Raw genomic sequence first — 12,714 nt, forward strand, 5'->3', positions numbered from 1 at the left:
AATATAAGAAAAGACGTAATCATGTCTAGAGAAGAATCACGTCCAACGACCGACAACGCCGGAATTCCGCTGGACCCGACATTCCCTGCAGACTTCACAGTGGGCAATTTTCTTCACAAAAAAGAAGCGGCTTTCTTGCTTACGTATTTTCTCTAAAATTAGGATAACAAGCCGCAGCAATTTACCGGCTTCGACTAAAGATTACATCGTTAAGGTAAAGCCAATGGGTGTTTTTGAAATATATTGTGTGATAGTATAGGTATTTAGTTCTGAGTAACTCTCAAGTCTGTGAAGTTACATACCTACACGCAGTTTACATAGTTAATACGAGTAGGTACCTACTATTAAGGACTTCGTACAATATATGTGTATTCATTTATCTATTATTCAATAGGTATGACGTGAAATGATTAATTTTACTATTTATTTGCTACATTTTGATTAAAATGATACGTATTTGCTTTACGTACCTATACAGGAAATTGATTTTACGGGTATAGTACTGTAGTTGGCTGCTATTTAAAAGGTCCAGTACATTCGTCACCAGCAAAAAGTATTATTATATATTTTTAGATGGCTTCGTGGCCAGTGACAAATTTGTACTTTAAGGTCTCTGCCCACTACACCGTATCATACCATGACCGTGTGAGGCAAAAATATATTCTTTGTATTAAAAAGTATGAGACTATGCCCACTAGCCCGTTCCGTCACCGACCATACCCGTCGCGTGCCATGCACGGACCGTCAAAAATAGTCGGCGAGGATATTTTGCCGGTGCCGAAGCGCTCCGTGAATGGCACGCAACGTTGCCAGAACGGTGCGTGCAGGTGGCGAAACGGTGAGCATACGGGTTATAAACGCGTTGCCATATTTCTTGCTCGCTCTTGCCAGTCTGATAACTATTCGGTCGCTCTTTCTGACGAGTCTTGCTATCGCGGATAAAACGCGGGTACAGTCGCCATCAGATATATCGGAGCGGCCAAGGTGTTCACAATATCTGAACACGCGCTCTAACGCCCTGATAATAGAGGCGTGTTCCGATATTTGTGAGCACCTTGGCCGCTCCGATATATCTGATGGCGACTGTACTCAGGGGATGAAACGCAGATGCTACGGGGATTATAGGCGGATGCTATGGGGATGATGCGGGGTTACTACGGGCACTAAACCCGTTATGTACGGATATGAAACAATGTGGACACGGTGTAGTGGGCATAGTAGTCCGTATCGCGTTACATTCCGTGCCTGATACGTTCACAGCACGGTCATGGTATGATACAGTGTAGTGGGCAGTCACCTTAAATAAAATTTTGTTCGCTTTGGTCACTAGTGAACGTGGAGAAACATTGATAACCGAAGGGAACCCGTGCGGCTTCCTAACCAGAAATCGTGGATTTCAGTCCCGGTTTGTACCAAGTTCCTCGAAACTCATATATGAAATGCTGTATAGTGCTGTATATGCTTTATGAAATCTGCATATATCTACGAAGAAATTAAAAGGTTGTGTTTAGCCCCAAATCCGCATCTGGTTAACGTGGGACTATAGCCCAATCTGCCTCGAACAATGGAAGTCTATGCTAGCAGTGTGACATAGGTACATTAAGCCATAATGAAAATAATAATTAAGCATTTTTTGGAATACCTAGTAACTATCTGACTATTATTTTAGGCAAGTTTTATTTGGTAGTCATTTTTTTTAAGATTGGTGGCAATTAGAATATTTTAATCGTAAAAAAAAACAACGGGTTGCACTCCGGGAGTGCCGGCAGAAGTAAAAACTCAACGACATTGTAACTCAAAATATTAATAACAGCGCCATCTAGTGCAAAATGTCTGCACCACTATGTATAATTGAGGTTATCGCCATCTAGCGTTATTTCGTCGCATTACTTGAAACCCCTAAGCACATCACTGTGAGTACTACAGTTATATTAATACCAGTTTGAGGGAAACTCACTAGATGGCATTTAAATCAAAAAAGAAAAACACAGTGACATTGTCCGTCACACGTGACGTCACGCAAGCGCCCTGCGCCGCCTAAACGAAACAGCAGGCGCAGGCATACATTTTCGCCGCGCGGTAGAAAGAGAGGATTACGCCTTACGCCTTACGTCTTACGCTGTCTCGAGTTTAACATTTTCCCCCACCTCAAAAAGTGCACAGCGCCGCTAAAGAAGTTTTCACTTCAAAAATCCTTATGCGTAAGAAAACCTTGACTTCGACGGTAATCCAAAGCAGCCATACAAAATCACTTTAAGGGCTGAATGTGAATATGTCCATGTATATAAAAATATTGCGGAAAAAATGGAAGTAGGTATGCTTTTAAAAACTGGTAAAAATGCGGAGGTAGTGCATGTTGTCATAAAGAAAAAATTTAGGAAACGAATAATAAAAAAGAAATCTCGCCATTTAATACAGTTTCAGGACTTAATTGCAATAAGTACTTTGGTACACTATAATTCTCTTAATATCTACTGAAATAACAGTGTTTGAAATCAACAAGTTGAATTTCTTTCTGTAAATTTTCTTAGATGAAGTTGGAACTTAGCGCTGATTCCTTAGAGTAAATAAGCTTCCGGGTCGTTACCGAGCAAGACTTTTAAAGATAAAGAAAAACTTTTCTATTCGAATTTGGCAGATGTTGCAAGAAGACATTTCAAAAGTTAGTACTCTGAATCGCGACGAACGCGACCGCCCAGACGATCCAACTCCAAACATCTAAAGACTTCGTAGTATGGAATGAACCTCTCCGACTGGAGAGTAGTTAGTAGGTATCTTGTGTATTATCTTAGTTAGCTTGTTAGTAACGTTCTTCGCGCACGTAGCGGAGGAAAGAATCTTGGTATCCTAGTGAAAAGTAATTACATTTGTTTTATGAATTTCCACGTAATTCTAAAAGAAGTTATCAATTTACGATGTCTTGATTTGGTGCAATATCATTTCTACCTGTAGGTATTCTAGGCTCTACTCATGAAATTATATTGTATTCTATAAAAAAATACAGTTTTAAACCTGACATAAACATTCTAATATATCAAATTTAATTTCTTTACCATTGATTTTGATTCTGACTTACTTTCCACAAAATCATTTCAAATTCCAAATCGATTCTGACTTACTTTCCACAAAATCATTTCAAATTCCAAATCTAACTACTAAAATCTTTGACAGACAATATAAAAAATACCTCATTTAAAACCTTCAAAAGCATAAGCCGAAACGCAAAACAAAGGACGGATTCCGCTATTCATCATTTGTTCATTATGCAGCTCTCGATGTGGCACTTTTGTCATAATTTAAGGGTAATATCCGCGAAAAGATTGAAGCGGTGACGAAGACGAGCGAGAAGAGGGTTGACACACGGGTAATGAAGGCTTTATCGTTGGATTTGTCGCGAACGGACGTCTTCGCCGTTCTATCAAACATTTTTCTAAATTTATACCTACCTAGTTAATCAGTCTGTTCTGCGAAATATTATATTGTTCGACTATGAAGGAGGTTATTATTTTTGATTATCTTTTAGATAAGTATAAAGAAAAAGTGAACTTATTAGCTTGGTTTGATTTATGGATAAAAAATATAAAATTTGAGTCTCATAAAAATTACTAATAATAATAATGAAACGTATAGATGAGATGATGTTTTCGTCTTTGGACATTGCATTTTAAATATCTACAGATATACCTGGCTGATACTATCCCTATGCTCATAATATGATATCCGAAGACTAGTGCAGTACAGCATTACGTACTGGGATGGAAACTATTAAGGTCTTAGGCCAATGATTTGTATACTGGATGGACTGGAAAATGGGCTATGGGAGAAGTAAAAAACTCTGCTGCCGTGCAACTATTATTCCATACAATGTAATTTCTGATCAAATTGGTAAAGGTACTTCCAAAATCGCAAAATTCGTGCAACTATACGTACATTTTCCGAAAATTATTATGCATAATAAGTCAAATAAAGTGTGGTGAAATATGCGGGCAGTTGATTTTACAGTTTGAAATGTAATTTCATGAAGTGCGAATAGTGGTAGAATCTGTTCCAATATGTAATAAACTTATCAAATTTAGGTTAGTAAAATATTTCAACACAGGTTCCTGTCATGGTCAAAGGAATAAGTTTTAAATAAATGCCCTGTGTTTATTAATGTAAACGTTATCATTGAATAAAATTAATCATAATAACTAAATATCTGACTAAGCAGTCTAACAATATCACTGAACAAATATCTTAACTAACTTGACTAACATCGACTCACTTCAACCATCTGTAAACACAGCGTGTAACCTATATTTGCATTTCAGGGTTGCTACGTCTACAGCAATTGTACCAAAGCCTGCAGCCGGGAAACGCAACGTTCCGCATATCGAACGTTAAGAGGGTGAACAACGCGAGCGACGTGGTAGCGTTCCTCGCGGCGCTCGAACGCCTTGACCGCTGGAGCAACAAATACGTCGTTCTAGACTCCACCACTCAGCTCGCCAAAGAAGCCCTCGTTCAACACGTGCGAGACGTCCAACTCGGTCGCCGGAACTATCATTACTTTTTAAGCGGATTAGTAAGTAACACCCTAATGTCTTTTCGTACTTGCTATCCCGTAAAAATAATAGTCCAATTCAAAATGGAGGTCGGCGAGCAATTTTTCTATTTCGCTATTGCAATAGAGCTTATCTGGATTCTCTATTCCATTTTCCATTAACGCTGTAACTCGTTTCCCATGACTTTTCGTTAGATGTGCAGTCATGCACGTACAGCGAGCTGCAAAAGTGCATGGCCACTTTATGATTAAATTCAATAAGTGGGTAATTACGTAATACCTACCCACAAGTGTAATTCTTACACACTATGTAGCTTACGTGTTATTATTGGACTTCACAAAAACTAACACAACTAAATAAATACGAAAAGATTTAACGACTAGTGTAATACACGACATAAACAAATCAAGGGTTAATCCTTAATTATGAATCGTATTTCTATCTTGTAGGTGATGGATGACCGCTGGGAAAAGGAAGTCGCCGAATTTGGAGCTATTAATATTACTGGATTTAGAGTCCTGGATTTTTCTAGAAAAATGGTTCGAGATTTCATCGATGAATGGAAACGGAACTCAATATCGGTATGAAACAACAAGGCTTTATAGCTATAGAAGAATGCTCGAAGTCAATATCAAATAATAACAGAACAGTTGTTTAAGTTATGCGCTTTATGATTTTCCGCCAATTATTTCTTTTGTTTACCAAATAGCTTTTGATGCCAAAGATAATAATGCTGCTCGTGGAAAATTTCTACTTTTACGGCTTTCGATTAATTTCACCAGGATCTGTTTTTAAGTCGCGATAATGGGTGCAAGATGGTATACTCGAGCTCATATTGAGACTATAGTAGATTGTTAAGGGATGAAAGGCGCCTATTTCTGACGAGATATTTTTAATAATTTAACCCAAAGATGGGTGCATTCACACCAGTAAAACACCCTACTTTTCATTTTCAAACAGGAGGAAAGTAAATATTACATGTTTATTTTTTACAATACATGACTACACTATGAAGTATTTGAACAAATTAAATTATTTTTTTTTAAAAAATTTTTTTATTTCAGTTTATAATACATGACTACTACTCATACCTAATTATACTCGCAGTATTTCTTGGCATAACATAATCGTTATATATGAATCGGGAGTTAAATATCGAAATAGAAATGATGCGACAAATCTATTTGTAACTAAACTTTCATTGCCAATCGTAAAAAAATCAAACATACTTGAAAAGTAAAAACTCCCTAAGGACGCACAGTATCACTTAGTAACTTTCGGGGCATGACAAAGGAAAAATATGTTCACTTTATTGCTGTCACGTCATTGATTCAATTAGGAATAAGTAACATTATATTATATTATAGGACAATTTTTAGACAGATCTACCTAGTCCCACAGTAAGCTCAATAAGGCTTGTGATGTGGGTACTAGACGACGATATATAAAATATACACATATATATAAATACTTATATACATAGAATACATCCATAACTCATAACAAATATTTGTGATGAACAGGAAATGGCTTTTATAATGCCCTTACCAGGATTCGAACCCGGGACCTTCTGCTTCCTAGGCAGGGTCACTACCGACTACGCTAGGAGGCCGTGAAGTCTCTTTAAGACATTATTTAGCTACTTTTGTGACTTTAACAAAATTATACTTTTTTAAGAAAGCAAAGGCAAATATTCGGATTGCAATCACTCACTTTATCAAAATTATTGCGATGATGTCAGTAACATCATCGCCAGCGTTAACACTGCTGCAGTAATGCGCCTGCGGTCCCAATCCGAATGTCACTTTTACACAAGTAACATAGTAATAATGTCACAGGTACCTACTTATAAACCGAATTGTCATTTTCTATGACGGCTGATCGGTGATATCCGACACGTGGTACCTACTTTCCATAGAAAACGAAGCGCCGGAAGGACCGGCCCGGCCTCGGTCCGGTCTAGCGTGCGTCATCGTTAAGTCTCTTTAAGATAATGACTGTTCGATAAACCTGAGAATGGTTTAATTCCCAGAGAAGGAGACTAAAGTCAAATATGTACTACCTCCTATAATAGGTACAATCCCAAATTTACTACTGATTCTTTTACCCGCAGATTTTCCAGCTACATTTTTTGATACAGTTTGGTATCATGATAAACATCGAAATTAGCCATACTCGTAACGTTTGCTAATATAATAATTTCTAATTATATTAAATGGAGAAACTTTTTCTTCTCCTCAAATACTGTTTAACTGAGCAGGCAAAATTATTATTGATTGGTTGTTTTATGAACTTCTTGATGAGAGTTTGATTGGAGGAAGCTAATTAATTAGTTAAAAAAAAATTTAACGGATATATTTTATAGATGTTTGCCTGTTGGCGTTGATTTGCAAGCAGGTTCGAATTATTCGACCCAAATTAAAAGGAAAATCGATTCATGATTGGTTAAAATATCGCATTACTCGCCCGTCACTCGAATTGAGCAATGAATTGGTTTATAATTAATTGTAATATGAATTCACAGGTGCAAAATATACTTACTTGCATTCGTTTTTGTCCCGTCTACATTTAGCTCGACGTCAACATTTGCATTTGTAAATGAGACGCGGGAGCGTGTTAGAATTAGAATGCTGCATTTTCATGTGTCGAGGTATTGTAGGAGGGATGTTGACGAATGTTCTGCTAACACAGGCTCAGGCGGCGCTGACGTACGATGCAGTGCAAGTGTTGGTGGATGCCATCTTGCGGCTCCTCCGCAAGAAGCCCGACATATTCAGGAGCCCGATCCGGCGCAACGCCAATGTAAATGCAAGCCGTATCTTGGACTGCAACCCTAAAGGAGACAAGATAATGCCTTACGAACATGGAGACAAAATATCAAGAATGATCAAAAAGGTGCGTATTTTAACAATAATCCCATAATAGGCGTCCACGTCTGCGAATGCGTGTGTTATGTAGGTCTTTTTTTGATTGTGAAAGTGTAACTATTACTATTTTTCGAACAACTAACAAATTCTGGGTTATTCCTACTCAAAGTCATGACTAGTCCAAGGTCATCTGTTAAAAAAATTGGGACACTGGATTTTAATACAAACTCGTAATTTAGAATACACACTTCAGTCAACGATACGCATTTCAGGCAACATTATGCGTAATAACATACATACATTAAAATGACAGGTCCCAAAACGGGCATGTTAATAGGTATATCTCAATAAAAATAATAAATTCCATACCCTAGGTGCTATGTGCCAAATGTGAAGAGATTTCATAAAGTTGTAAAATTTTTCTGGAAATGTTTACAGTCAAAGAAAGCTATCATTTTGAAAAGGGAATATAATTGAAATATACTTTTCTTAAGAAAGAAATTTACAAAACTTTCGTCCGTTAACATGTGTAGCGCGGACGCGACTTGTAAGTGGGACATTCGTTAGATGTGATTCGTTACAACTATAGTAAGGACGATAAGCACTGAGAATTTCTTAAAAAATCAGACGAAAAAAATAAATTGAATTGAAAGACGGATTAAATCAAACTACCCAGGAGAAATGGCATAAAAATCATATAAAAACATAGAAAAAATAACATGTTTGGACACTCAGGTCGATAAAACGACTGTCACTTTTATAATAAATACAACGGATGACACGTCATCGTCCAAAAGTCCCAAGAATAGTGATTCAGAATGCGAATAGGGTTTGATTATATAGGTATTTAATTAATCACAAGACCAATCTTTTAAGTTTCATCCTTTACTAACGTACCCCTAGTCAGGCGTGTGTCACTCCGCGATTTCGTCGCTTTGCTACAGGTAGCTAAAAGTACATCCGTTCGGCCCCAATTTTGGGGTTTGCCATAAACCGCGCGTGGCGCTGTCGCCACCTAGCGGCCATATCTGTGCTGATCGTGACAGACGCGTTTTGTTAGAGAGTGAGTCTTCTGTACCTAGTACTATTATTTATTCTGTGCCCTAGTGTAAACTTCCTTCATTCGATTCGATATTATTGAATAAATATCTGAAAAGATTATTTATTTCTCGTTTCGTAATTACATTAAGTATATGTTGCAAATCTCAATAATCAAATAACCTCAATAAATCTCAATAACCAAGCATTAATAATGAATTTGACTTTAATAAAATACATTATATTATCTAATTCAGTGGACCTTTTTCAATACTATTTTATAAATTCCAACTTCACATTTACATTATTATTTTTCCAAATTCTTTGTTCTTACTTTAGCTTTAGTTTTTTAGTAATAATATATATATATATATATATATATATATATATATATATATATATGATCGTATAAATCGTATAAAATGAGCCAGCTTAAGGATTTAAGGTAGTTTCCCTCCAGGGCCCCACTTATCTTTCCACACTGTATATATATGTATATAAAATAACATGTTAAACCGATATTCAGTGTTGCCAGAAATTCTGGGGCCTAATTTGACTAGAGAATCTACTGGCTATCATATCGCTATTTTTATAATAAGTAACAATTTTACTTTTGAACTGTTAAATTATAAATGACATCCGACCAGCGACATAAAATTGCAAAATTTTACAGTTTGGGTCAATGGCGCCACTTACTACAAAAGTAGCTGACATAATGCTTGTGCAATAACTTTTAGTCAGCTTTTATAGTTCGTTTTTTTAGCATTAGAAATAAGGTAAACAATCTTGATGCGTCTTTTAATTGGAAAACATATTTAAAAAATAAGTTAGCGCAAATATGTAACAATTATGAATCTAATACGATCATTTATATTCTTCTGCTTTCATAAGTAAGATTTACTGATTTTTAAAAAACGTTTTTCAATTATAAGACATGTCAAGATCGCTTACCTTCTTTCATGTTCTTTCTGATGCTAAAAAAACGAACCATAGTACAGACTGCACAGTGTTGGCCGAACGTTAATTGCAATTGACCATTAACCATTACAAATTAAACCGTAAACGGTAACGGACGGTTACAGTTGACAGTTCAACTTATACTGGTTAATGGGCCAGAATTTTCAATTGCATTAACGTTTCGGCCAACACTGAATTAGTGCATAATTATTTTCCATCGTATTTTCACGGAAACGTACGAGCGTGTCTTGCTATTTCCTATTTCAGTCAGTTTCGGTACAAAAGGTACTCAGGTTGACTGCAGTGGCATGACAAATACGAACATTCCCGAGAAAATACGATGGAAAACAATTATGCACAACATCTGTTATACAGGTTTGGGTAATCGATCATTTTATTCCACACACGAAAGGGGGCTTAATTCTTGCCTATAGTTACGATTTCTATTCTATTAGGTAAATCGTGACCCCATTGGCCCTGCGAATTATTGATACCATTCATGTGAATGCCAATGCGATTTAATTGCGAATGCTTCTTTATTTATGCGTATTGTGATCTCCCGGTGTCATTGTGATCATTTCAATTACCATAAGTAATAATAATAATCTTCGACTCCGGGGTCTTTCACCCTATATATGTATATTAGGTATATGAGTAAATATCAAACAGATTTACATGTCGAATGTGGTTGCTAAAGATTATGTAGTTGTAGATTTTTAACTTTTCCAAACGCAGATCTTAGCCCAACCTTTCAGATAATATCTACGTTGAGAAGGGTTTACTTTTAAAAAGTCGTAGGGTAATAAATACACGCGGGTAGTCCCTTGCTGTGGAATCAGCGTATAATAACGTAGCAAAATTTAAATCGAGAGCAATCACAAAGGGGAGCGCAGGTGTTGAATACGAGAGCTTTTCTTAAGCGCGGTGTACAACGTTTGTATCCCTCCATTACCGCTGTTTTTCATTGTTCTCTTTGATTGCAATGATTATTTTTTTACTATTGTAGAGTCAAATAGAAGATAACACTAACGGTAACTTAAACTTTGACACAAAACCTCAAATAATTGTTTACCGCCTCCAAGAAATATAAAAAAACCGGTCAAGTGCGTGTCGGCCCACGCATAATGGAGGGTTCTGTGCCTTTCTTTTAAATAATTGATGGCCCAATCGATCCTGTTCAAAACAATTTTCGTAGATAGTATTACTGTTAGTTACATGTATGGAATGCCCCCCTAATAACACTTTCTTCTTTTAATTATAACTACCATAACTAAAAACTGCTTCAATTAAAATTCCCGTGACTTTAAGTTTTTTGAGATATTTACGAAATCAAGAGAAGTCATGAGAAACCATAGAAATGCACAAATTTTTCCTCTGTTGACGCAGATTAATAAGCGAATGCTGCATGGTATGCTCTATACGGTCGCATTACGCATGGTTTCTTTAGACTTTTTTGTGATGGTCTAGTGGTGGTCCACTAGAACACGGAGGAAGGAACTAGTAGGAATACGTCAAGTTACCGGTAACCTGTGGACCAGTACCTGTCTTTGCTGGTTTTATGAACGGTCGAGAGGTTTCGTACAAGACCGATAACGTTTTCGATCGCAACTGGTTACGAAGCCCCGGTTGCGTATGCGGCCGAAGGGATTTAGGCGAAAGAGACAGGGCACGTAATGTATCAGTGATTACATGGCGGAGTTAAAGAAGGCAGCTCGGTTTTTTAAATTTCAGTCTAATTTAAACATTAATCTGCGGAACCAGTTCGTATGTGGTATTAAAAGCGATCAGATTAGTGAACGGTTGCTTACCGAAGATGAAGATTTGAGCTTGACAGACGCGGTTAAGAAAAAAATTAAATAAATTTCATTACATACATACAAAAAGCCCCACGCCGTCTCATTTTAAGAAAACAAGATATCTAAAAGAATTTTGATCTTACAGACACTTTCTCGAGTGAATTAGGTCCCACGATTCGTTCGTGTACTCCGAGGCCAGCCCGACGCACGGGCTGCTGTTCCGCGGCTCTAGCCGGCCGATTAATTAGGTTTCGCCGGTTGACGCCTAATTAACCCTCACTTGGCACCGAACTGATTCACACGTCGATGTGAAAACCCTTCTCTTACTATAGATTTACTCATAAGAAAAATGTGTTGTTTGGCATGCAATTTCTAAAAAAAATATTAAGCATTATAAGGGCTTTACATTCAATTTTAGGGTACATTTAATAAACAATTTTAAATATGAAGTTACTAATTATTTGTACTGAAGAATTGAATTGAATTTTGTTAAATTTGTAATAATGAATTGGTTATTGAGATCATATGCGCATCATTTATGGACGAATGTTATATTCAGCTGAAAACTTAATATATAAACACACAAGATTGGATATGTTTGCTACAGACGGAGATAGATGGCTTGACGGGCGTCGTGAGGTTTAATGAAGAGGGCCACCGCAAGAATTTCTCTCTGCAAGTCATGGAGATGACTGTTGAAGGGGAAATGATAAAGGTGAGAAAAATACTACTATTACCTACCTTTTCCATTACCTAGAATTAGTACATTACATAAGTACATAAACAAAACCACTAAATAGTAGTAATTACTCGTACAAGACTAAATAAATTTAGGTAGGTACTAAAAAATTGGTTTCTACTTCATTCGTAAGTGGGTAGCCAAGCATCGCCAAAGAATACAAGTGAACTAGACTGGCTCGAGAGCGCCGAGTTAGAAGTGATTTATTATACTTCGTGTGCCCCTTAACGCCAGAGGTGTGCTAATCGATAAACTATTCCTGCAACAGATCGCAACTTGGTACGACAACAAAGGCTTTGTGCCGGTAGTGCCGAAGCTGCCGGGCCCAAGTATCCCGGGGGTGTACAACAGGAACAAGACCTATATAGTGTCGACCATAGAAGAGCCCCCCTACATAATGCGTCGAAACTCGGACTACGCGGAATTCACGCCTAACGATCCGTACAAGGGGTTCTGCGTTGACCTCGCCAAAATGTTATCGGATAAGTTGGAAATCAAGTGTAAGTGACTTAATTTACTATGTTAGGTTGAAAATCAGATTGAAATAACGCCCTTTTGTAGTGATCGGGATGTTCATAGTCGTTTCTATGGCATACTTATGTACCGATAGTTACCTAATACTTATTATAAAATAAACATATTTAAACGGATTAAGTACCTATGGTCCTTTACTCCTCTGTCTATACAACGTTTTGCCGAGCGTAATCGCCGATGTAAAAACGATTGAAGCAAGTTAGTTCTGAGTCGACAATTTATGTGGCAACAAATGAACT

At 37.0% G+C, this 12,714-nt stretch overlaps 1 protein-coding gene across 1 annotated transcript in view; it reads left to right on the forward strand.

Moving 5' to 3' along the window:
* Positions 1-12,714, forward strand: part of LOC134803929 (glutamate receptor 1-like) — a 158,755-nt gene that overhangs the window by 120,772 nt on the left and 25,269 nt on the right. The window contains exons 5-9 of the mRNA XM_063776749.1: positions 4,311-4,564; positions 4,994-5,125; positions 7,236-7,439; positions 11,810-11,917; positions 12,210-12,441. Of these exons, the coding sequence (XP_063632819.1) occupies positions 4,311-4,564; positions 4,994-5,125; positions 7,236-7,439; positions 11,810-11,917; positions 12,210-12,441 (930 nt within the window). The remainder of the gene's footprint in view (positions 1-4,310; positions 4,565-4,993; positions 5,126-7,235; positions 7,440-11,809; positions 11,918-12,209; positions 12,442-12,714) is intronic.

This window comes from Cydia splendana, chromosome Z (assembly GCF_910591565.1).
Source record: "Cydia splendana chromosome Z, ilCydSple1.2, whole genome shotgun sequence".
NCBI classification, from domain to species: domain Eukaryota; kingdom Metazoa; phylum Arthropoda; class Insecta; order Lepidoptera; family Tortricidae; genus Cydia; species Cydia splendana.